This window comes from Ceratosolen solmsi, unplaced genomic scaffold (genome assembly GCF_000503995.2).
Source record: "Ceratosolen solmsi marchali unplaced genomic scaffold, CerSol_1.0 scaffold14, whole genome shotgun sequence".
Taxonomy (NCBI): domain Eukaryota; kingdom Metazoa; phylum Arthropoda; class Insecta; order Hymenoptera; family Agaonidae; genus Ceratosolen; species Ceratosolen solmsi.
In genome coordinates, this window is record NW_011948420.1 from 7,920,442 (window position 1) to 7,946,569 (window position 26,128).

Here is a 26,128-nt window from a genome sequence, read left to right on the forward strand (position 1 = left end):
TGTTGAAACTGCTTTTCGTAAATGTTTAATCCTATTTTTAAACATTTGTTTCATAATTAGAAATTGTCGATTGAAAGGCGTCATAAGATATTGAATGAAAATAATAAGATATTATGCAAGAATGCAAAGTTAGAATATTAGAAAAAAATATTTTCCAATATAAGCAGAAACGCAATCAATAAGCATTTATAATCCGTAATAGAAGTAAGAGAAAGAAAATCATTCTATATTATGAGTAGACATGAGTAATTATCAGAAATTTTGGGTATTTTTTGTAAATTATTTGACTTATTATAAGTTTATTGATTAGTAATCGACAAAATAATGGACAAAATTTCATTTCGTTTGAAATAGGATTTTTCTTAAATAATTTTCCATTGAAAATATTCAATAATAAAGTCAAACGTGGTTGCGTGGTAGTAATTTTAATGTCAGCAATTTCAAAAGGGTATAAGGATAATAAATGTCATTCTGTTGAACGGACCTCAAATTCCTTATTAACTTAATCAATATAAAAGTATTTTATATATATATATATATTTTTTTTTTCTTTACATTAGCCATTTCTATTGCAAAGAGCCATTTCATACAAAAATTAAAATTTTTTTATATTACATCAATTAAGTGGTATATCAGGCAGTGCACGTAATTTTCTTTTTATTATTCAATAGAATTGTAAGCAATACAATTGACAAGCAGATTTGTTTGCATTGTTATTCTATTATTTTTGATATGCTCGTCAAATCAATTACCTGATGTGAGTATTAAGAGAAGTCAAATTTTAATTTATTTTCAATACGTTGTAAATGAATTAAGCAGAAAATCATGAATTTATGTAAGAATACGTGCACCAAATCCTTATAATTGAATTACTTACGGTAGTGTGAGTTATCTATTATTATTATTGTTACTATTATTATCGATTATATCGTATTACATTATTTATTTATAACGAATTATAATGATTATAATATCTTATGATTAATGACAAATATAATGTAATATATACTATTTATAATGAATTGGAGCAATAGTAGGTATTGAAAACGAGGAAATTGCTCTTCCGTTCGATGAAATGAAAAGTGATAAGTGATAGATCGACTTGTTACTACTCTTAATGACTATAATGTGAGTTGTGCTTAAAAAATAAAAAAAAAAAAATAAAAATAAAAAAAAGAAGACAAACTCGTTAACGAAAGTCGCAAAAATCATTAGTAAATATTAATTTGTACGTCCTTATCGACGATGCTTATAGATTTGATCACGATAAAACTCGATCGTAATATGCACAAGAGTCCAAAGTGCCTGGCATATGAAAATCTTGGTCGTTGCAGGCAATACGACAGTCAAAAGTGCGTTGTTAAGTGACGGATGAAACGAATGTAGCGTGGAAGGAGAGTATGACAGGACCCGCCAGATACAGGCACAGACACATGAAAAAGCGAATGAAAAATCAGGTCGAGGCATGCGTATCCAGCAGTGCTTTGTCGGCCCATCGAACGCATTTTTCCATTCGGGCGCAGTACGTTCACCCCGGAAAATCCGGCGCCTTTGTGCTCGACATTTATATTATGGGATAAGAGATGCCGTGCGCTAAGCGTGAACGAACTTGCGCTCGCTGACTAATCTCATCAACGCTGCTGCTATTGATTTTTTCTATGGGTGGACTTTTTCCTGCCCACGGGCATTTCCATGGCTCGGCAGCTCGTTGAGCCGAGAGCATGCCGCGGCTCACCCTCTCCCTCGAACAAATAAAATCCGAGGCTTAGAATTTCGCCCGCCTCCTTCATATGATTATTAGATTTTTTTTTTATATTTATTTATTAGTGCATTAACGAGTATTTTCGTATGGGCGCGCGCACCCACGATCACTTATACGGGGAGATAAGGCGCCATGGGTCTTGGCAAGATAATGTCGAGTTTAATTTTTTTTTTATGCTTAAAAATTAATGACTAGCACATGGCGCGAGGCTTTTAGGCCGTTATTTTATTTTTTTTTTTTTAATTTTTTTTTTGTTTTGTTTTTTGTCTTTGTTTTTTGTTTTTGTTTTTTTCAAAGAACCCGGCCACTGGAATATATTACGAAGTTTATTAAGCCGCTGATGGCCGTGCACTCGGCGGGGTGTTGTTATGCCAAACGATTGAATCACAAACATACACAGGCGCACGCGCACACACACGCACGTGCATCTGGGAGCCATCGCGTCCTTTCATTCGGCAATCGAATCGACGAACCAGCTGATTTAAGCGATTTTCCTTAAATCTATTGGACGCAGAGCGGATAATTATTTATAGAAGAAGCCCGAGAACGTTTTTTCTCGTTGGTAATGAACGGAGGAAGAGTGCGGTAGTAGGGAGTAAAACATAAGCTAATTAATAAAAACACGGCGAATGAGAATGAAGTATGCGACTTTCGAGTCCTACGAGCAACCTACGAGCAACCTACGAGCAACCTACGAGCAACCTACGAGCTGCATTAACAATTTAATTCAATGTGTCTTATCCATTGCTCCAAATACCACCATTGGTCGGCGATAAAAATATTGTTAATGGCGAACGGCAAGTCAACGATAAGAGCCTATCATCTGGTTTAAATATAATTGCGCCCTGAAGAATAACGCGCTTTACAGCCTTGGGGCTACATAGTCGCGTACAAGCTGGGAGCGTTGTAAATTAAAGTTCGAGTAAAATCGGTGGAGTCGAGTCGGTAGGGCGGGTAGCCCCGCAGCTACGTCTCCCGGACTATTATAGCTCGAAATACCGAGCGGATCGTTGATACGGGAGGTATCGCTAACGCCCACAGGTTCGCAAAGTCCGGCTTTCGAAATAGCGCATTTAGCGAGTCCATGGGCCAGGGGTCCGCCTCTAAATCACTCATCGCTGTCATTTATCTCGTGTCGGATGCGTTGTCGCGCTCTGGCCGAATTTGCGCGCGCGGAAGCTTCCGACCGGGATTCGGAGACCGCCGCCACCGTCGCCTAATGAAAAAGCGAGGGAGGAAAAGTCGCAAGCGCCTCGCGGCGGCGGCGTCCAGCGCCTTCTCTCAGTTCGGATCGACGCGTCGCCGACGTCGGAGGTGTGCGTCTCTCCACCTTCGTGCCGAGCAGTGACACCGCGTGTGAGTCCATGGAAGCCGAGGTCCATCGACTATCCCCGGTACGTCTCTCTCACTCTCTCTCTCTCTCTCTCTCTCTCTCTCTCTCTCTCTCTCTATATATATATATATATATATATATATATATATATATATATATATATATGTCTTTATCTCTCGGCCTTTCTCACAGTTCGTGCGTTCCTCTGCACTCGGCGAGCCCTGCCCTTGAGATTTGCGCGGCGACCCCTTCCCCCGAAAAAGTTAGATCCACTCTACCCCCTTCCACCTTATGTAATCGACACCCCGTTGTCTCTCTCTCTCTCTCTCTCCCTTGAGGACGAGCGCGACCGATGACTTGGAACGACACTCCAAGGGTTGTTTCCGCTAGTGGGGCTTCGTAAATGACTGACTGGGTGGGACTTGGACGTGGTGCCGCATGATCCTTGGTAAACACGGGCAGGACGAATGATAGTGGTGGAGTGAGAAGACGAAATAAGCGAAAACCCGTAAAAATCCGCTACGGCGACGGCAATAGAGACACTGGGTCCCTTTGTACAGGGCGAGGCGGCACCGCGGCAGCCGGAAAACTACTTTTCGGCGTATAATTATAAATACGACGCTAGCGGATACGCGGAAACGCGGCAATTAGCGCAAACGAGAAAAAGTGCAGTTGACGATCCGTTTTGTAATTGGAAGTGGCGGGCGCGCGTAAATAAGATTTGCCGAGGATCCAGCGAATGCTCCGCTCACGGGTTGGATCACTTTGTTTGTAACTTATTATTTAACTAATTATTAAACGGTACTCGCTGACATTGCGTATGCGGCGATATAAGTTGCCGAGTGTAGCCTCATGCCGCATATTAAGATACAACTTTATTTTTCTTTCTTTTCGAGCATCAAAATCATTAATCGAATTTTTGCCGGTAGAGACCGACTTGTGAAATATGTGCGAGTTTCACACAATTACCTGTGCTCTCCATGTATATATATATATATATATATATATATATATATATATCGTGCATGGTGTGATGAAATGTATATTCGACTATTTTAAAATGCCCAATATTATTAATAGGGATCCGTTACGTAATACTATTTTCGTTTATTTATTGCATGGGATCCTCCTTCCAATAATAATCATTGCCAAATTAGTGGACCAAATGTTGATAATAAAATTTTCATCCGAAAGGTAATAATTGTCTTAACCAGCTGAATTAAATACAGCTAGGATTCGTTGAAAATCCATGGATTTTTGTTGTTATACTACCCCATAGTTCTAAAATTTCATTGAACAGATCGACGTACTTTCAACCGCTTAAAATAAAGTATTTAAAAGATTTACCCGATAACGGTTTTAGCTATTTAGTTGAGATGCACTAGTTTGAATAAATTTGAAGTATCATCGTAAAACCATTAAAACATGGAGAGGAAGCACGAGAGATTCTAAATAGTTAACCGCATGATGTATCCTGCTATTACACAAAATTAACATTCTTACTCGACTCAGTACATAAATAAAATAATCACGAGTATCGGCCGTTATGGAATTTATTATTAAAAGCGTAAATGATCGTGTTATTGTTGATATTTTGCAGTATATAAAACATGTCGTAGAATTCAATGGAAATCATAGTTTTAAATAATTTTGTTTAATTTGTTTCATCTCCATCCACCTCCCCTCGCCATTTATAAATAATAACTTTTTTTTTTCATTATGAGAATGTTAAAGTTAATTCATTTAAAATAATCAAACATTGATATATGTATAAGATAATAAATCGACGTTTAAAAAAATAATACTGACTATTAGAGTTTATTTTTCATTTTATAGTATCCTTTAACTATGGATAATTTAAATATTCCTTACGTACAGTACGTAAGCGGGTAAAACGTTATCCGTTTTCAAAAATTGGTTAAACATACGTATACTGCGCAAATATCCAATGTATGTGCAGAATTGGATATTAAATATCTCAAGAGGAATAAATAACTAAACGTACGGGGTAATTGAGAAAACTTACGAAAAAGAGAAAGAAAATCTATAGCCGTTGATGGGTTCATTTTTTTTACGCGTAACCGTTACTTAATCGTACTGTTATAAAGAAAAAGTTCCAAATCTCCTTCCACTCCTTCACTCTTTTAATTCGACTGTCGATTTTACTTGTTCTTACTGCATTATCATGTTTATATTATAATTATACATTAGTTCTAAGAATATTTGAAGCGGAAAATATTTGCAAAGTTGCATATTGATAAGCAATATGCAAAAAGTTCGATAAACGCTCTCTTGATATTTCGTGATATTGGCTTATACACGAGATACATTTTAAACAGGCGTCGGCAACATTAACTATTAAATAGATAAATATTAATACAACTATATAGAATATATATAAATATTAATACAACGATATAGAAAAACCAACTTCTCCGTAGCTCGTTTAATAAGCTAAATACTATATTGGGAATGTTTAGACAAAGATGAGAGAGCGTGAGGCAGAATTCCGTCTGTTGACCTTCGTCAATGTAATTTCCTTCATAGCCTTAATTCTTTTTTTCTTTTGTTTGTTTTGTTTTGTTTTTTGTTTTGTTTTTTGTTTTTTTCAAGCGAATTCTCACAAACGGTCGACAACCGTTTCGAAAAGACTGAACTTTCGTTTATTCAATCAGAACTTTTTATCACCCCCAGCTTTTCATTAAGAGACCTTATTTGTCAAAGAAGCGAAATTATTAAGTTCTCTGGAATATTTATTTGGCCGAGTTGTCGTAAAGTATTTGCCGTAATTGACTAAATTGCACCTTGGAGAGAGAGAGAGAGAGAGAGGGAGAGAGAGAGAGAGAGAGAGAGAGAGAGAGAGAGAGTACGCGCACTTGTGTGATAAAAGCAATATCCACGTATTATGGTTTTCAATCACATTTCTTCTTCCCTTTGCACTCTCGAAAATGATAATCACAACGATAAACATAACGATTATTATATTCTCGTGAATTGCGATTAAAAAAAAAAAACAAAAAAAACATTGCAGTTCGAACGCTGTTGAGATGTTTATTACATTTACCGTTCGATTTTCTCACAGCTTGCGTTTCTTCTTTTTCTTGTCTGTCCTTTTCACAAACTTTCACTACGAATGTACAGATTAATAAAGCCACTTTGTGCAAATTCATTTAAAATAAATCGCTAGTTCTCATACGTCGTAAACTCGATTTTCACTTGTCTTTGGACAATGACATAAACACATTATTATTATTATCATTGCTATTGCGATTTAAACATTATACTTATCCTTGTTATTAATTTATAAATTTTATACCATCCGACATTGCTTATGCTTCATAATTAATTTTTTTCTTTTTTTTTCTTTCAATACCTCCCCATATGCCATACCAATATCGTATTTACGTATATCTTGCTCGTACAGCAGTTGGAACCGATGAGTGATAATTTTAAAATCGATGTACTTTCACTTGGAGGGGCAAGTGGCCAATCATCACTCTCTATCACCTATTAACACGCGCTTAGCAGGGAGGAACGCGAGATGACACTCTTGTTGCGTAAGCTCCCCCGATGAAGCGTCGGATGGTCGTGACAAGGAGGTGTCGTTATCCGTAGATTTTCGCTTCCGCGGTGTCATGGGGTGAGATTGATAGAAGTAGGATAGATGTGGATTCGAATGGGTGAAGGAGACGGCGCGATGTCGAGGCGATAACCACGAAGGACTTGCACGGGAGGGGTGTATAGGATCGACCTAGGCCGGCCGAAGCAATTAACTACGGCGTGTAATATTGCCCTGACTTTGTGCGGTTGACGATCCTCTAAATGCCAGGTAAGTTAAAGCCCTCCGCACCCTCGCATCGCCTGACATCATCCCACGTACTTTTAATCGTATAGCTCTTACGCGTTAGAAGCTTCCTCCGTGGTTGGCTGTGACCGTGACGATTAGAATTTCGCGACGACACAGCAATCATCTTTTCGCTCTTCTCGCCTAACACTAATCTAGCAAAGTAATTTCTTCAAAATACCGATGAATAATAAATCGCTTTTCCCTGCGATCATTCTTCGATCGAGTGCAAATCTCCGTTATGCAAATACATCGTATTTATATCGTCATATTAATATTGTGCGAGATTGGAGTGCAGTTAGAATTGTTGATTAGATTGCTGTAAGACTTGGTTGGAGTTGGGTCGACATGCGCGCGCGCGCTCGTCCGTGGGACGGGATAGCGTGTGATAGGAGGAGACGGGAAGTAAAAACGAAGAGAAGTCGAATGAAGAAGCCGAGCGAGCGTGGGGACTCGTCTCATCTCGATAACCGGTGACTTTTGGTCTTCGCCGCCGCAATTGCGCGTTGCCATCATTTTCGCAAAAATGCCGCTGTTAGTGCGAAAGCGAGGGGAGGGGGGGGGGGGGAGGGTAAGGTTAGTTCGCGTGCAGAGGAGACGTTGCCGATCAACGTAGCTGATCGCTCGACAAGCCCAATGCCTCCTTTCATATACGCACAGAGTGCAGTGATTTTTAATGACAGTGATGTATTCACAGTTGACGGAATCTGCCATTTCTCACTGCTGCAGTGTAACGTGAGATTTTTTTATTACTTGATCGAGACTGATAAACTTGCTTCCACGCCATGTAGTGTACTGCATAAGTCAGCAAATACTTATGGCTTGATATTTAATTTATTATTGGTAGTTTTAAATATTAATTTCAATAATGGCATTTAGTTTTATTAATGTCAATATTGTAGGGATTCGATATGAACGAAGAATGTCACACCATCGATAATTAATATGAAAATTTGTAATTTTAATACTTTCAAATTTCAATGTTCATAGGATATTGAATATTTAATTGCTTGAAAATCTAAATATTGCACACGGATAATTAATATGAATCACAAGTAAGTTATTTAATCGTATAATATACAACATAATCGTCAGAATTTAATTAATTTAAGCCAAACTCAATCATTTTCATTAAAAATTTCGTCAGATTCCGTAAATTTAAATTAAACACACATACGCGCACACGCGCGCGCGCGCGCATACTTGTTTTATCATCTGTCATAACTGGCTGTTTGTTTCTTCGACGTTTAAAGTTTATTATTATTATTCACTTTACGCCGAATGATTTTTCTTAACTTAGTTTGTAGCATCTATTAGTGCTGGAAGGAAAGCGCGAAGGTAATTCAAATATCTAATTAAATTGATAATAAATAAGACGTAATTACAAAAATGTACACCAATAGGTTAAGGTGTAAAAGAAAAAAGAAAATATATTCGTATTTTTAATAATGATGTTCGTGTACCACCTAAAATGACAGAATTTTGGCGGATTAAATTTTATCTCGTGAATTAATTTTTATATGCCTTTATTTAGTAATTTACTATTTATTAATTTAATCCTTCGAATAAGTATTTCAGTTATTAAAAATGAAAAAAAAAAAAAAAACATTGTGTAAATTCTAATACAAAAAATAAGTGACGAATCAATGAAATTATATGTCAATCAATAATGAATATTCAATAATTGATACTTGAAATATTTAAATACTGAATATACAAAATGTTAACGAATAATTAATTTATTTAAACGTTTCACGTCGTTTCATACTTAATTGATATGCTGATATTTTTGAAAATTTCATAACAGTAAATTTGTGGATAAATATAATATAAATAACTAATAAAGGAATCATTTTTAACAATTTTTTAACAAGCAATATAATAAATAAAATTTTACGGACATTGGGAGCGACTTCATAAATTTGAAATCATAAATACCAACACCTTGCACCATGTACTATTATTATGATTATACAATCTAATTAATCGTTACGAGAGTTACTACGACAATCTATCGATCTTTTAATCTTAAACATGAAAATAATTCGGGAAACTGTATAAGTGCATAAATAATAACAAAATAACTAATTTCAATGAGTGCTAGATCTTACAAACATTATTTTACGATATAGAGAGAATGGAATTTAATAAAATTCCAAGGGATTTCATCGTCTAGAAACTAGAAAAACAATATGGCGCTATATTAAAACCAAATAATGATGTTTATTTATTTAAATAATTGTATGACTTGAAGGAGAGTTACGTGGATGTCGTTGGAATATTTATTTTCAGAACATAAAACGTTTTAGTGTCTTTATTCCGTATTATCAGTGTTCAAGCAATTAATGCTATATTATTTATAATTTTTGAAAATTTTAACCAATGCTTGTCCATAATTATGAAATACGATCAAAATATAAAGTGTAATAAAGAGTAATAAATAGTTGTTTCTCATATTAATTTTTAACGCCTTTCAGTTGTTTTTGAATTATTGTTGAACTTCAATTATTAAATGAGATATTCTAAATTTTTGTTTGGTTGTAAAACATAGTTTCACGAGCTTACGAGAACCGCAAAGCCCTTCTTTCTTTTATCCTGGAACAAGTTTAACAAGGTGTTTTTTCGAATAGTTTCGTATGAGTATATTTAACATAATATTAATATTTACAAATAATTATATTAGTACACCTTTAGCTTTAACAATTTACTGTCTTTGCGCATTTGCATAATATAGGAGTAGTAGTGATGCAAAATTGAGAGAGGAATCGTAATATATATATTTTCAAGATAGGGAAGGCAAAATAGTGCAAGACTCCTGATTTATCGCAACAAAACAGCATCTCGAAAATGTAGCAAAGAGGAAAAATAAGAGAATAAGTTCTGGACTTGAATTTATCGTTTAGTGCATGAGCGCGCTCGCGCGCGCACACACACACGCACGCGCGCATCAGATCTGGGAAAGAACAGTCTTCGTAACTTTGTTTAACGAGATGTTTGCACTCGCTATGAGAAAATGGATTTGGAATACTTTGTCTTTGAACACATGCGATTGATGAATCGATTGTGTTCGCCCCAATTTACATGGACAACCATCGTTAAATTTTTTCTTAAAATCGAAAGCAAACATGCCCTGAAAATGATATGTGCTAATGGTAAATAATGCACTCCTTATTAAAAAAATATCAAATACCGGGCATTGAATATAAATTTAATAGATGGAGTTTGTTAAGATAACGATCGGTATGTTCTAAATTTTTTAACGGCTGTATTTTTTTTATTTAAGCTCTAATATACGTATTCGTGCTTTCCTGTATATTTAATGATAATCAATGATAAATTTACAAAAATGAAACGTCTTTTAAATTGTTATCGTTCCATTGGACTGTCGTTAATATTATTCATGAGAAATTGTATTCGACAATCTTGGAAATATGAGATAACCAATGATTATATATACGCAATGACAACAGTCAAAATTATATTTATTTATTTATTTATTTTTTTTTTTGCATAAATTTCACCGATAAAAACAAGTATCTTTGAGCATTTGAAGCATGCATGGCATTTTTTTTTTTTTTTAATAAGGACGAAGCGAATGGCTTGCCGATGTTTACAAAACGATGGATACAAAACGGGACCTGACCGTTAAGGAAGAGCCAAGACAATGAACTCGCCCAACCGATAAATTTGCTATCCCAATAAGTGTCGATAAAGACATCGATATGCGTCGGTGTGTCCCCTCGTCGTCAGCTTATTATCGCCCAAATAATAGCGGTTGTTAGCCCCTCCCACAACGCACACACACGCACATCGCGTATATTCTTAGGAAGTTGAATGCGTGCAGCGGGTATTAAACTTGAATACAGTAGTCATTGCTCGATAGTCGATCCTTGGTCGATAGGCTTTAACACTTGATTGAAGATCAAAGTTTTTTTAAACCGATCGCGTGATTTGCATCGCGTCTGCTCCATTGAGCAGAAACAGATTTTTTAGCGTAGTTGGTGCAAATATATATATATATATTTTTTTTTTAATGAAAGGAGGGAGGGGAGTGTAAGGTCTTCCCATTGGAAAGATCTCGTACACGACGTAACAGTATCAATGTTATAAATAATAATAATAAAATAATAATACATCGTCGTTCACTCTTAATGCAATCGTTCGAATAATCGAATTCAAATATAAATTGGCAATCATCTTTTATAGCTCCTTGTACCACGATATTCTTTACACTAACTTTACAATTATTAGTTTGTAAATTTACTGTCCATCTCAGTTTTCTGCGCGATAATTTTCGGAAAGAATTTTTAAATTATAATTTATTAGATTATTAAATTTATTATTCACATGTAAAATTACACACCGGTATTTTACCGATAATTTTTAAATTACAAATATAAAAATTATATATAAGCATATGAAAAACATCGTTGTTTATCGCAATTCAATGGAAACAGAATTTTATCACATACTTAAATTTAATATATTTATTTGATTTCTCTTTCTTTCATACGTGTATAAGAATTATTTTTGATACAGAAATTAGTATTTCCGTCTTATTTAAGAAGTGCTAATATTTGGTTATCCTTTGTGCCTTTCAATGCATTAATTTTTCGTATATTTATAATATTTATACGTTCTTTCTAAAATAAATGATTCTTTTCATCCTTCCGTGATTTTGTATGAATTTATTCGATTGATTAAATTTATTTGATTAATATTTGTCTTTCATAGAATAAAAAGTCATAATTATTGTTTATTAAAAATGTGTTATTAATATAATATACGTTTTTTTGTATACGGTGTACAATTTGTTATTATCGTAAGAATGTTTTATACACGCCGTGCAAGTGAGAGAGCAAGATAGAGAGATAGAGATTCAACAAATTTTACAGTTTTATAAAGTATCGATCTGCAATAAAACCGGTAAGTTAAGTATATGAGATAATGAGCAACTAAAGTTTGTCAAAGCGCTGCATATCTTGAAATAAAATACCGCAGTATTGCGTTAAAGAGCGTGGAAAGTGTAAGAAAATCCGGATGTTCGTTTGAGTTAGTTGGAAAAATGCCAGCTGCATACAATAAATCTCATTTAATTATAATCTTTTATTACATATTCACGGAATAAGACTGTTCGGTCGTTACTTTATTTCGAGTAGTTTTATTACTTCGTTTGAAAGGTGCTTAGTATTTCATTCGAGAATTCCCCTACGATTTATGAAATTTCAAACGAAAGTCACTTAATTTGATTAACGTTGAAACATTTTAAGTAATGACGCTTTTGTATGTCGATTAATCGATTACGCAATTTCGAAGTGATATTTATTCGTTAGTACCATAAATTTACATTATACTTAACCTAAAGTTAATGTTATTTACCAATATTTTAATGCGCTTTCATATATTTCTAAGATATATGAACGGAGCTCTAAAATAGAAATGTGACGTTTAACCTTTTGTTAACGAAATATGACTCTGATTTATACCAAATTTCAAGCTCAATAAAAACGTCTATTCTACCAAGCTGGAGAAATTATAAATTGCATCGGTTACTGTTTTAAGTAGTAAAAAAGCCACAATGTTTCCCCCCCCCCCCCCCAACGACACTATTTACCGACAATGAATATTCATAAATTAACCTGAATAAATATCAAACTTGCTCGTCATTTTTAGACTCTCAAAATCTAGGTGAATTTGTTGGCCATTCGCATTGTTAGTGTGCATGCGTTACTCCAATCCCATAGGGACAATGAACAAGCAATATTCTTTTGGCTTCTAACTTCTTTCTACGGTGGCTTACACTGAATATCATTGCGAAAGTAAGAAGGAATGAAGGAAGGAAGGAAGGAAGAAAGGAAGGAAGAAAGGAAGTAAGCAAGCAAGCAAGCAAACAAGCAAGCAAGCAAGCAAGCAAGCAAGCAAGCAAGGAGAGTCTGCGCGAAGAAGAGACGATGTCTGTGTCCGTCGACAGACGTTCACCGATCGCTTCCCCACTCTTCTCTTCGGGCCTCTCGTAACTTAAGCTATTGCATTAAAATGCGGGCTTTTGTTTTGTCTTCTTTTCTCACTCTCGAGGTAGTGAGGCGAGAGAGACGGACGTCTTGCGTTACCACGGGTAATAAAAAAAAAAAAAAACGCCTCGTTCAATGTGGGCGCGGACTCTGACGAGCCGTGACCTCTGTGATGCGAGCCCCAAGGAGTCGGGCATTTCGATGGGCGAAATCGGGCCAGGCTGAGACCTCCCGAGACCTCCCGAGAGCTCCTTACACAGTCCGCTCCTCCTCAAGGACGCGGTGCTTATATCCTTACTGCAACGATTGCTCGAGGCGGATAGCGGGGAATGGATCGGGCGCGTTCGTACGAGTTGGTAGGCTCATTGAAAATTCACGCCGGCGATTCGCAATTTTTATCTTACTACGTGCGTATGTGCGAATGGTGGTGTCCTTTGCCGCCATAATCGGTACAATACCAATAATCGCGCCTCACATCTCTCGCAGAGTCGAGGCACCGAAGCGAGCAATGCCATCGCTTTAGGACACTTAATGTCGCCTTTATTATAGTCATATAATGAAAGCGATGGGACCTTGGATTTTCTGAACTTCTATTAAGTTTGTAATTTTATTGATAATTTCATCGATATAATATGCCGTCTCGGCGGTAAACCATTAGCGACATTATCGCTCGTAACCTAAGTACACGGGTAAAGGTAAATTGTAGGTACGACATGACGATCGATCAACCGTTAATTTATAAATATTTGTCTTATCGATCTTACGATTGGGCGTGTGTGCACGTATATGTGTCTTTAAATGTAGGAGATAACTTGCTGATTTCATTAGTTGATGAATTTGTGTAAATTTACACGATCTTGCTCTTCTTTCTCGACGAATCATTCTTTAAATCATTCAGAATTATCAATACTTGGGCAATTATAACGCGTATCTAGGATTCTCTAATTTTTAGTCGAATAAATGAAATGGATGAAAACTCAAACGCCAACGCGTTCCTACACTAAGGAGATAACACTATAAGGGATTATTATATATCCCAACGATAAATTCGGATCGAAAATATAATTGGCTGATTGGCGATACCTCGGATGCAGCCGCTTAAAGATAATGAGCTATGATAAAAATATCGATAAGCCATATTGTAATGGAAGTCACTAAATTCTTAATGAGAGAGAGAGAGAGAGAGAGAGAGAGAGAGAGAGAGAGAGAGAGAGAGACAGAGGACATTTTACTCCATTTGAGAAATATGATATAAATCGTTTAATTTACGGTTTTATTCTGGGATGCATTCGATTTGCTGATGGTACACGAACTTAACAAAGTATTTTACACGTTCTCGCACAGTGGAAAATAAGTTTGACCTTTCAATCATGGCTATTATTATAATACTATTTATAATATCATATTATCATTGAATGTGGGTCGTTTTTATTTTTTGGCAAATGGCAATTTCAACGATAATTGAGTGAATTGAGAGTGAGAGTGAGAGAGGCAATCGAATATATCTACGCCAAAGTACGAAACAATTGAGTGGCCAATGTTTTTTGTTCGTTTCGTTGCGTCGCGATGTGGCTTTGGCGTCACGAGCAATCCACCGACTAGTCGCGCTTTCCTAGCCTCAAACGATAAACAAATAAGGTGCGACTGCTTGTCGCCACCGTTTACAATATTATCGCCCCGATATAATATTAAAAATCCAGAATAACAATGGACCAACCCCCGCATTATTAGCTAAGATCAATAATAATAAGCGTTTCTCTCCCTTACGATGGAATATCTCTTGAAGCTGATACGCAGCCGAGTGGCTGTAAGATCCTGTAACATTGTATGCGATTTAGCATATTTTACCGGGACGGCAATTACGCGAGGAACGAGGGAAAGGTATCGAGAACAGGTTACGAGGAGCCGTCGACTTGATTATTCGGTGCCGAAGGAAACCGCATTCGCAGGCTCATCCGAGTGAGTGCAGGCGATCCTCCTCGCGCCACCGTACCCCATCCTCGCCACCGCTCCCATCCCCGTCGGCGTCCCAGCGGGGAGTCGGCATTTTTAAAATTCGCGTCTACGGACTCTACTCCTCCTCTCGCGCTCCCAATTTTTCGACAAAACCGCCAATGGGGCTGGACGGCGTAGTCCACGTTAGAGTCGTCTCATTAAAGCCTCGCGAGGTCTCGTGGTGGGACTCGCCGTCGGAGCCAAGGACGCGAGCGCGAGTCTATTTTGGAGCGCATCCGCTCGGGGTTCGACCTGCCGGTGAATATTCCCGGGACGGCTAATTGGAATGCGTTGCGCGCGCGCGCGAGACGAGTTTACAGGGGCCGGTGGAGCGAGAGAGATAGATAGATAGATAGATAGAGAGAGAGAGAGAGAGGGAGAGGGAGAGGGAGAGAGAGGGAGAGAGAGAGAGAGAGAGAGGAGGTTGAAAAAGGAGCAATTCACGAGAGGCGCAAGATCGTCGGGCCCAGCCAGCCGACCGACCCACCTCGTTTCTTTTTAATTCTGTTGCCTTTTTGCCATGGTGGCGGTGGCGGTGGCGGTGGCGGTGGCGGTGGCGGTGGGGATGGGCGCGTCACTGCGGATGAGTCACGACGAAGGGCCGCGTGCGAATCCTTAGCTCGAGGCTTGTAATAATGGGCCGCGAGGAGTTGGAGCGCACGCCGCATTCTTCGGATCCCGGGACTCTCGAGCGCCACTGCCGGACGACGTTCACGGATGAGACCCGGACAAGGAGCGAACTCTCCTATCGCCACTCGTGCGCCTACGTGCGAGATACGTAATAATGTCGCGACGAGTGATGCGGCAAACTCGCCCGCGGCACAATCAGTCGGCGTTTCGTCTCTTGTTTCCGTTGGCTCTACGCCCACGCGTCTCCTCGTGGTATCAACAAATTTTGAATGTTGCATGCACGCATACCCCAACTCGTATATTTATCCATTTCCATTCAAACGCTCAGGTTTATCTTCTCTATTGTACTTTGCCATAAAAATACAGAAAATGCAATCGCCAGATATCATTTATATTGCCATTGAGCATTTTCCGATACACGCAATACTATTGTACTGCGCGGCATAAAGCGCATCCCCTTTGTGTGGGCGTGTAATTGCGCGACTAATGCGCACCATAAATTACCCCGTGAAAAGTGCTGGCTATAAACTATATCGACGATTAATAATTTAATAAAAGGGTCCGAACAATAAACGTCATGTGCTTCCCCATTATTTTTCTTAGTTTACTCGTCAAATGGCGGGCGTAGATAAATAAATAAATAAATAAATAAATAAATAAATAAATAAATAAATAAATACCAGGTGCCCCGGTATATTTGAAGAAGCGAGAGGACTTTTTGTAAGAGGCACGATACTATTCAATGCTGATTTACCCTATGCGAGTTTTGCTCGCTTTGAAAATCTTCATTTTGTAATACACGACACATCCTGTCATAAATTAACAGCTTAATTATCGTACGTGGTCCTTTTTTTTCATCCAGAAGCACATTAAGTTGCAAGAAGGATTATCGAACGATAATTGCATTTGCGTAATATCAGAGCTAACGCGTTTCCATTAGCTGCTTTTATTATTATTACTATTATTGTTGTTGTTGTTGTTGTTGTTGTTGTTGTTGTTGTTGTTGTTGTTGTTATAATTATTAGCGATATTGTCGTTATCATTATTTATTTATTTATTGATACCGAGTGAAAGAGAGCGGACCTAGCTTATCTGCGTCAAAGTTAAAACTTTGAATAATTTTATTTAATAATAGAGCGAAAGACCGAGGCGTTGAATCGTGTCGGTGTGGCTTGGATTTTTCGGCGATCGGCATGAGCGTGGCCGCCAATGCCAAAAGGCGTAAATGCGCGAAAGGGAAATGCACACTTGACTATCGTACGTGCGAGTGAAAAGGACCGATGAAAGGGGTGGGGCGGGACGAAGTGGCGAAAGAGCGAGAAGCGGATGAAGCGGAGCAGCGCCGAGGTGAACAAAAAAGAGAGACGGAAGGGCCAGGATAGGGCCGTCGAACTGGCTCGAGGTGCGGATGCAATAAGAGGATGGCGAGAGATAAGGGCCGACGTAAAATAATACGGCCAGGAATCCGGAATGTCCAGTCGCGCGATCGTGATAAATCACGGGGATAAAATCGCGACGGTGGGGCGCGATAAATGCAATACGCTCGCTCCCGACACCTGTGTCCCTGCACGCCTGTCACTTTCCCCGAGCTCTTCCATCCGTAGAAAAATCGAGCTTTCCCGGCCCGAAGAGAAGACTATCGAGAGCCGATTGGCGAAGACAGAAGGGAGAGAATGGAGGGGGGGGGGCTGAGGAATAAATCGCCATCAGCTCGTCTCATTCCTCAAGATCTCATCCCTATGCGTGATATATATTAGAATGACGCGGCAGTTCCGGGGGATTTACTCGTGGCGGGGTATCTCGATATTTCGAGGTTATAGTCAAATCGCGCGATTCCTAGTCCTGATAAAACACATAAATTTCATTATATATATATATATATATACATGGGCAAATGAACGTGACACGCCTAGTTGTCACGCCGTAAAAGAATTCCAAGCCTCGTGCACGAGACTTTGAAAATGGATATTATTTAAGCCGGTCGTACAATGAACAATCGTCGCGTCCGGGTGATTCAAGTTACGCCCGTAGCCGGAGTTGCCCGCGACTTATTTACTTCAGCATCAGCTTCTATCGTTCTCGGTGAAAAGTAGCCCAAGCTCTGCTATCTAAATAGCTCTAAATTTACATTTCTGAAAAGCGAAGCTTTACTTTTGCGCGCGCGCCACGGCTGCAAGGAAGGGGGAACCTCGGCATAACGGCACACGCGGCCCAGCAAACGCACAGCTGGGACTATTAAATTTCATGCAGCATCGACTACGACGACTACGACGACTACGACGACTACGACGACTACGACGACTACGACGACGACGACGACTATAATGAAGAGAAGGAGAAAAAGGTGAAGGAGGAGGAGGATTGCGTCTGTTGGCAATATCGCCATCGTTGGAGGTTGACTTGGCACGTGCGAGAAGTGGATGGACAGAGGAGAAGGAGGCGAGCGCGAGCTTCGGAATTTTAATGCGCCAGAGGACGTGGGAGACGATCGTCGGCTACGATCGACGAGGCCCAATAACGCGAATTTTTTCAATGGGGCGAACGATTTCGCGCTCGCCGATGATAAATGAGCAACAACGGCGACGTCAGGCGGTTTTTCACAATTACGGGCCGACGAGCGACGTCCGTCTCTTCAAATTTCCCTCGTGGCTATTCGAATTACCGCGGCGGCTCTTAGTCTGATTAATCACAATTATACTTTGAAATGGAATTCTCCTTTTCTTTTCTTATGCTTACTTTTTTCTTCGATGCGACTCCACGAATACGAGTCATTTTTGCAATTCCTTTTTACGGATTTGGTCCTCATTATTGCGTGAGCGTGAGCGTAATATTCGTGAATAATCGTTGATCGAGGGGGATGAAATTATCTAAAAAAATTTTGAAATTTTTAGCGCACGAGCAAGTGCAGGATGAAAGAACGGAGAAAACAGACATTTCCTTATAGCTTTGAATAAAGATTACGAGAAATATCTGGTACTTAACTTATGACATCGACATTGACGATTATATAAAGCAACATCGATTTATGATGCCACCACTACATGGGCATTTAATCGTGACGGTTTTGATTTTGTATTTTCAGTCATAATGTATATTTGCTTCGAACGCAGTCTTTATTAACTTTCTCTGGACTAAATTCACTTCGCTAATTCCATGAACTCTCAACGGGGGGGGGGGCTCTTACATGCACAGCAGCGTCATAATGTATACTTTGCCCCGAGTATTTATTAATTTGGTGCAACTTCGGTTTGCATATGTTTATATACGTATGTGGGTGTGTGCACGTTTGTATATGTAATACCGTTGATCATTGAAAAAGATTAAACTTTGATGGGAAAATCTGGGCGCCGTTTTTATAAAAATCCATGCTTTATGACTTTATTATGCGAATAATTTGCTAATCCCATGCAGTCGCGGTTGCTATTTGATATGTTCATGTTGGGCAAAAACCTTGAATGCGCGAAGAGTGGAGCAAAGTTCCGGAATGAAATCCGATTACAAAGACGGGAATTCTCCTTTGGAATTCTCCAACTCGTTGACCTTCGAGACGGGGACAAAAATTACTTATTTCTCACATCGTGAATGATAATTCAGAGTGCCTTTACCCGCTGTACAGTTATCGCTTACAATTAACTCGATTTAATAACGCATTATTGCATAAAGGGATGACGTTATCGTAAGCGTGTGAAAATTCGTATGGGAATTATCATGTAAAATTGCTCTACAACGGTCTGTCACAACAGAGGGACAAATTTATATTTCAAACTTCTGAAAATATTCATGATTTTGAATGTCTACGGGGCGATGGCTATTCTCGTAATCGAGCATAAGCTATTGTCGCGGTATTCTAAATGAGAGATGACGATAACAAACTCGGAAACTCGTTATCGCGTGCTGAAAATTTTCTCTCTCTCTCTCTCTCTCTCTCTCTCTCTCTCTCTTTCGTGCCGTTTCCATAAACATGAAAAAATGTCAGACACCCCAAAGTTCGTTGGGCTACTCCCATGCGCGTACAAGTCCCCTTTGCAGTAGTGTTATTGCGCGTTGACTGTTCGTCGTGTTTAGAATGCGTCGTTCTCGAAGCCGCGTTTGCTTCTTACGCATAACAAAGGCCCCTTATAACGCTTGTCCGATGATGGTGGCAGTGGGGGGGGGGGGTGAGTGTATAAGAGTAACGCGCGCGAGAATAGCATGGCGCGCACGGCATGAATGATAGATAAGTTTCCAAGCCCAAGGAGGAAGTCCATGGAGATCGGGCGGTGATTAATCGCCGAGCCATGAATTAGCTGACGAGAAATGAGCCTTCCATCTTGGACTTTGGACTTTGTCCGTCTTTCTTCGTTGCTTGGGCGTAGAAGGAGGAGGTCTCCGTGGCACGATAAACGAAGAAGAACATACGAGCCGATACTTTTCCAGATCTTTACGGGCGAATTGTCTCGGGCTTCCGTTGGGCTTCGGTCGCACTTTCGATCCTCATTGCCGAGGTGAAAACAGGATGTAGCCCAATGTTAAGCCGTTTTCATTCGGTGATAAGAGGTCCCATAATTTTTAACGTGGCTTTTGGCGATGGGGGAGGGGGATGCAAGGATTCAGAGCGCAGGCTTCTTGAAACGACGACGACGACGACGACGATGACGACGATGAGAGAGATGGATTTAATGAAAGGCATCATTGTTGTAATGTAAGGATCGATCCTCGACGTTGTTTTGTAAAGTTACTTGAAAGCCCATAAGTATTAAGCGATAATAAAGTTATTGAGCTGAGTTGAAGGCGCTTTCAATTGTAGCCGCATCCCAATATTTTTATTTCGGCGCGTTCGCGCGATGTTAAATATACGATCGACTTAATCAAAGCGAAGAATCGGTTATGTTGCTTTTTTGCTTTCATTCGCTTTCATTCGCTTATATTCCATTCCATCTTTTTTTTCTTCTTTTCTTAATATAGCCGTTCATGTATGGATGCATCCGGCTTTACATCGCGCAATATTCAGTGTGAAACTGCGTCAAGTGGTAAATCGGGAGAAAAGATAATTCTACGAGCATGATATATTTTATTGAACATTCATTGATAAATTGCGTATGAATAAACGAGAAAGGGCTAAATTACGAGGACATAGATCCTCATCTTAATCGAAAATTCATTCGTCTAATCGACCAATTATAGAAAACAATTTACGTATATCGCCAATTTAATAATTAATATTGACAAACGATGAAAACAAATAAATTGTAATAAACATAATTTTACACAATGTATCGGTAATTAGTTAACTAAAACAAAACAAAAAAACCACGCCAACACGAACGAATAAGTGATGCGATTAAAATACATATCTTGTTTAATTTTGTGTTATAATTTGATTTTATAATTGTTTAACGTCGACAGAGAATACGCCTACTATTAATTAATCGAAAGGCTCTTTCACTAAATTTCATTGTGATAATGTTCAAGAAGAGATTCCCTTGGAGGGGACTGAATTATCCGCACGTTTTGTGAAATTTATGTTTTAATCAACGGAATTGCCATTCGATTCTTTCTATCTACAACAAGTAAACTCGCCGGTTTTACTGGTCGATTGAGTTACTGCAATTAAAGCAGGTTGACTCATTTATTGCGCTTCTTTTTCGAGCGACACGTTTGCTTGTTTTGCCATGGACAACGACAACGTCGATGAGAGACGAGAGAGACGAGAGAGAGAGAGAGAGAGAGAGAGAGACAGAGACAGAGACAGAGACAGAAAGAAGAAATCAAGATTATGCCGTTCTGAAGGTCTTTTTGCACAATTAGAAGAGCACTGGTACCGACTTAACGGATTTTCATCGTTCATAATCATACGCAAATTTCTCAAATTTAATTATATACTTTGAGAAATTGTTGTTTGCTTACTTATTTTTTTTTTTTTTCTTAACTAAACAATATATCTAAAATAATTGCGATTTATTTTCAATGCTGCTATCGCAACAAGAAATATAAAACAATAAAGAAATGAAAATGAATATTTATTCGTCAAAATGCACTCGTTAATAAAAGAAGGAATGAAAAACAAAAAAAAAACAAAAAACAAAAAAAAAACAAAAAAAAACAAAAAAAAACAATGACAAAATTGTAAATAAATTGATTATACAAGATATGTAAATGGTTTGGAGATACTTCCTAGAAAAATTGGGCACGCTGATCGTAATAGCAAATGTAAAAATTATCCCATGTACTTGTTTCATTAATCTTGACTAGAAGAAACTTTAAATGCGACAGGCAGAAAGGATCGATTTAATAAAGAAGCTTTGCTTCCAATATCTGACGGAGATATTAAAGAATCATAACGAACAACGGACGTTCGAATCTTAAATCAGACAATGCTCAAGATTAATTAATTGAGTAAAATAGTCGATTAAATATGCGTTAAGCCGGCATAACTTGATCAATTTTGACGCGCATCCGTCGCGAATCGATCACGGATGATAGGATCATGGCAATAATCGATCGGCATTAGTAGCAGGTTAAAATTATCCTCGTTTTATTATAAAAATATTTACATTTGGTGATACGATTTAATCACAGCCTAGAATAGTATTCGCGGCTGGTCTTTATTATGTAAACCGATCCCCTCCTCCACAATACCGAGAAGTGATTTTTCGAATAAACACAATCGACCCCAATCCCCATCGACCGAACCTCGTGTGGCTGCGCGCGATCTTACAATACGACCTTGTGAGCATTTTGGGCCACATACACGTGTCGACGATCTCTACTCCATAATAATAAAAGCGTCGAAGCGGCAAAAACCAACCGACTCCCTGACATTCTAAGAAAGTCACGGGAGGAGGCAAGACGTAAATTTATCGCAGCAAAGAAAAAAATATCCTAAAGATTGACTTCTCTCTCCTTCGGCCGAACCTAGTGGCGCGCGCACGCACACAGAGAGCCACGAGCGTTCATCTCTCGTACCCGAGATCTCAATACAGGGAATTTTATAACGAGGTCCATGGCCGAATGCTCTGGCGATGAATAAGGGGAGAGAAGTCGAGTCGAAAGGCTCGAGGTTGATTTGCTCGGGTGTCGAGGTACGTACGTACATTGCCGTAATAACCAGTGGCGCCTTAACCAGTACGATAACTTATCATCATAACTTTCCCATGGACGGGCGCCTGTTCATAAGCAAACTAACGATACGGGGTAACGGAGCTTTTCCTCGTCTTGTCGTCAGCCCCCATTCGACGTTAGACGTTGGCTGGCCAAGTTCTCGATTAAAGAAGACACCCTCGTCACGTCACCATTTAACGTCTTGTCGTCCATTGGTTTTGTTACAGAGACAGAGAACGCTGGCGGAGCTTTGAGGGATGTGCCGATTCTTCATGATAGTGACCGGGCATAGCCTTGCCTGGATGCTGCTCTCACTCCTGGCGTTTATAGCCGTTTTATCGGCCGTCATGACTCCCAGATGGCTCGTGAGCTCGCCGAGGACGATTGACACTAGTGAGACATTAAACGCCTTTGTAAAGTCCCGCCGGCTACGTGCCGCTTGCCACCGAGCACGAGGTGAAGGGGAGGACAAATGCACTGGAAGACTTTTGAGGAGAGACTCATCTTTCGACACCTCCTGCTCGGCACCCCTCTCGTGCGCCTTTATTTTATACGCCCGGACGCTCGCTCTTCGTCCTACTCACGGTTACACCGATCCGAATCGAACCGCGATCTTTATTGCCATGATTTAAGGATGAGCGGTGGACATCAGTGGTGGTGGTCCACCTCTCGGTGTTTCTCGTCTCAATCGCGGGACCCTTTATTTACATCTTCGCCGTGTAATAAACGCACCGCGGCCATTCATTCGGCTTTCCAGCTCGTCCCTTTCTTTCACCTCCGATCCGGCATTTACACCCCCGCAAAGATAAATTAACGGATAATCGACGAATCAGCATAATAGCGATAATAGCGCCATTACTCGGAGAATACAAAGTATCGAAAATAATCGGTCCCGCAACGTTACCTTGCGTCCCGAGCTCCCCCTCCTCCTCCTCCTCCTCCTCCTCCTCCTTCTCCTTCTCCTTCTCCTTCTCCTCCTCTCCACCATCGTACAGCAAACCCGCGCTCCATTGCTAATAAAAGATAATGAGAAGCTGAAGGCGATGGTGGTGGTGGTGGTTGTGGGGGTAGGGTGGCTTAGAAAATAAAGATGATTTGCTTTTGAATTTCAGCTAATGGGACGGAGCTGTATACGCCGACGGTGGGCATCTATAATCGGTGCACAAGGCTCTTCGGCCGCAATCACTGCGGCAACTTCAACATGGAGGGTCTCGCCACGGACTCCACGGTCTTCCCCGAGTGCTGGAAGGCGACCCTATTCTTCATGGCCCTGGGCCTTACCGTCATGGGCTGCACCGTCGTCGCCGCCCTCCTCGGCTGCTGCATGCAAAGCGTCGGGGGCAAGAGCATTTTCAACCTCGCCGGTGTCACACAGGCCATTGCCGGTGAGATCATTTTGACTGCGCGAGTTTCTTCGAGGACGAAAATATTCACGTGGTTGGGCGACTGCGAGTGACGACAACAACGACGACGCGAGCTTAAAGTTTTAATCGAGAGATTGGCCCATCGCCTTGACAAATTACATTGCCAAGGACATTATGCCATTGTCCATTCTCATGTTTCATCGGTCTTTTATCGGGCTTTTTTACATTAATAATTACGATTTTCATAATGTCACAGCTGCCAGATACGCGAAACGCGTGTCGTGGAAAATATTGCTTCCCTCAATGTCTTCGATGTGTCCCGACGATAGAGAAAGTAATTGATTGGCCGCTAACGTTTATTTTACTACTCTCCTACGCTTATGATAATGATACACAGGATTACTATTTTTAAAATATTAAGTATAATAAGCTTTTCATAAATGACCTCGATTCCCTAATTGAATTTCATCTTTAAATTTTCAATTTTAATTATCGTAACAACGACAAATTATACGCCTATACAAAATAATCGGCAGTATATTAATAATTTCCAACCTAACTATTCAATACTAATCGTTCATCATAAGGTTTTAGCAATTTTTAACAAATTCATTTGTGCACCGTTGTTGTTAGACTCGATGCCAACAATATATATTTATAAATAATTCCCATGCCTTTGCGTACGCGCTCGACCAAACTTTTCCCATTTGTACCTTAACGTAGCATTTTTTGGCGGCTCGACTATACGTGTGTGCGAATTGAACGAATTGAAGCTTAAGTCTGATATTCCTACGATTAACGTAACTCCAGTGATTCCCAAAATTATTCACCGACGATGACTCTTTCATTCAATTACAGGAATTATTTATTTACTCGGGATGATCTTGTATCCTGCTGGATGGGGTGCAGAAAGGGTACAAAGAATTTGTGGCACAGAAGCGGATGCCTTTTATCTTGCTAACTGCACCCTAGGTAAGACATTTTTCATTCCATCAAATTAAAAATCCTCTTTATAGCTTGACATTTACACTGGAAGGAGAGGGGGAGTGGCTAGGGACCCTCGCTTACATCGTTTTTATTTCGGTGTATTTAAGCGGTCGCTAAAAATGTCTCGGAGCCTCGTGTTTTACTCACCGAGACATCACCGACGTCCCATTCAGAATTCGCCACAGCTAATAATTGCGCATCCTCCGTTCGTAACTATAAATATATAATATATTCGCGAAGCTGAATATCTGAAACCCCAAGCTCGAATTGAAACGTACGTATCTCGCCATTTCGTGTTTATTATTAATTGCCTCGATCATCCGTAACTAATGAATTATAAAACTTCTAACGCCCAGACGATAAGCCTAGACATTACCCAACATGGATAAATTATTTATCCGTTTGTTGTTCATTGCTCGTGAAATTTGAATAAATTACACGCCCATCTTGGACATCAATTATTTGGAACTTAGAATATCGTTGGTATCATTACAGGCGTTGGCAAGTGTCGATTTATTATAGTGTAAACGCAATCGTCGTCTGTACTTTTCCTAGCATATTTTCGGCGGTCCTATTCCATCAATTCACTTCCCTCTAAATTACCAACATCACTTTTTCACTCTCATCATTAGTAATGGTAAGGAAATATTATAGAAAGCTTGAATATTGCAACATTAACTGGCGATATTTTATTATTATTATTTTTTTTCTTTCTATGATTTGTTATATATATATATATATATATATATATATATATATGTATGTATATAAAAAAGGTAAGAGATCGTAAGAATTGCAAGGCGAAAGAATATGGTAAAAATAAAATCTTTTGCAGGCTGGGCGTTCTACAGTGCCGCATTCGGTGTCACATTAACGTTCGCCTGCGCGATCTTTAGTGGCCAGGCGGAAAAGTCAACGGCCAGCGACAAGGTTCAGGACAAAATGAACGAAGGCAAGAATCTCATTTGCCTGATCTGAAATATTTTAATAAGTGGCGCGGAAGGACTCGCAAGAGCACTGAGAGTTAGCATGAGCGTGGTTCAAGCTTTTGGAAACTTCAAATGACGACGACCCCACGGCCCATTCCCTATATAAATTCCAAGTATTATCTACACATACAGA

At 39.3% G+C, this 26,128-nt stretch overlaps 1 protein-coding gene across 1 annotated transcript; it reads left to right on the forward strand.

The window, feature by feature from the left end:
- Positions 1 to 3,119: 3,119 nt before the first annotated feature.
- On the forward strand, positions 3,120 to 26,128 carry LOC105361040 (lipoma HMGIC fusion partner-like 2 protein). Its single transcript, XM_011498125.1, has 5 exons — positions 3,120 to 3,156; positions 22,883 to 23,048; positions 23,768 to 24,040; positions 24,878 to 24,991; positions 25,842 to 26,128. Exons 2-5 carry the CDS (start codon positions 22,913 to 22,915, stop codon positions 25,982 to 25,984), a joined length of 666 nt encoding a protein of 221 aa, XP_011496427.1. The 5' UTR covers positions 3,120 to 3,156; positions 22,883 to 22,912; the 3' UTR covers positions 25,985 to 26,128.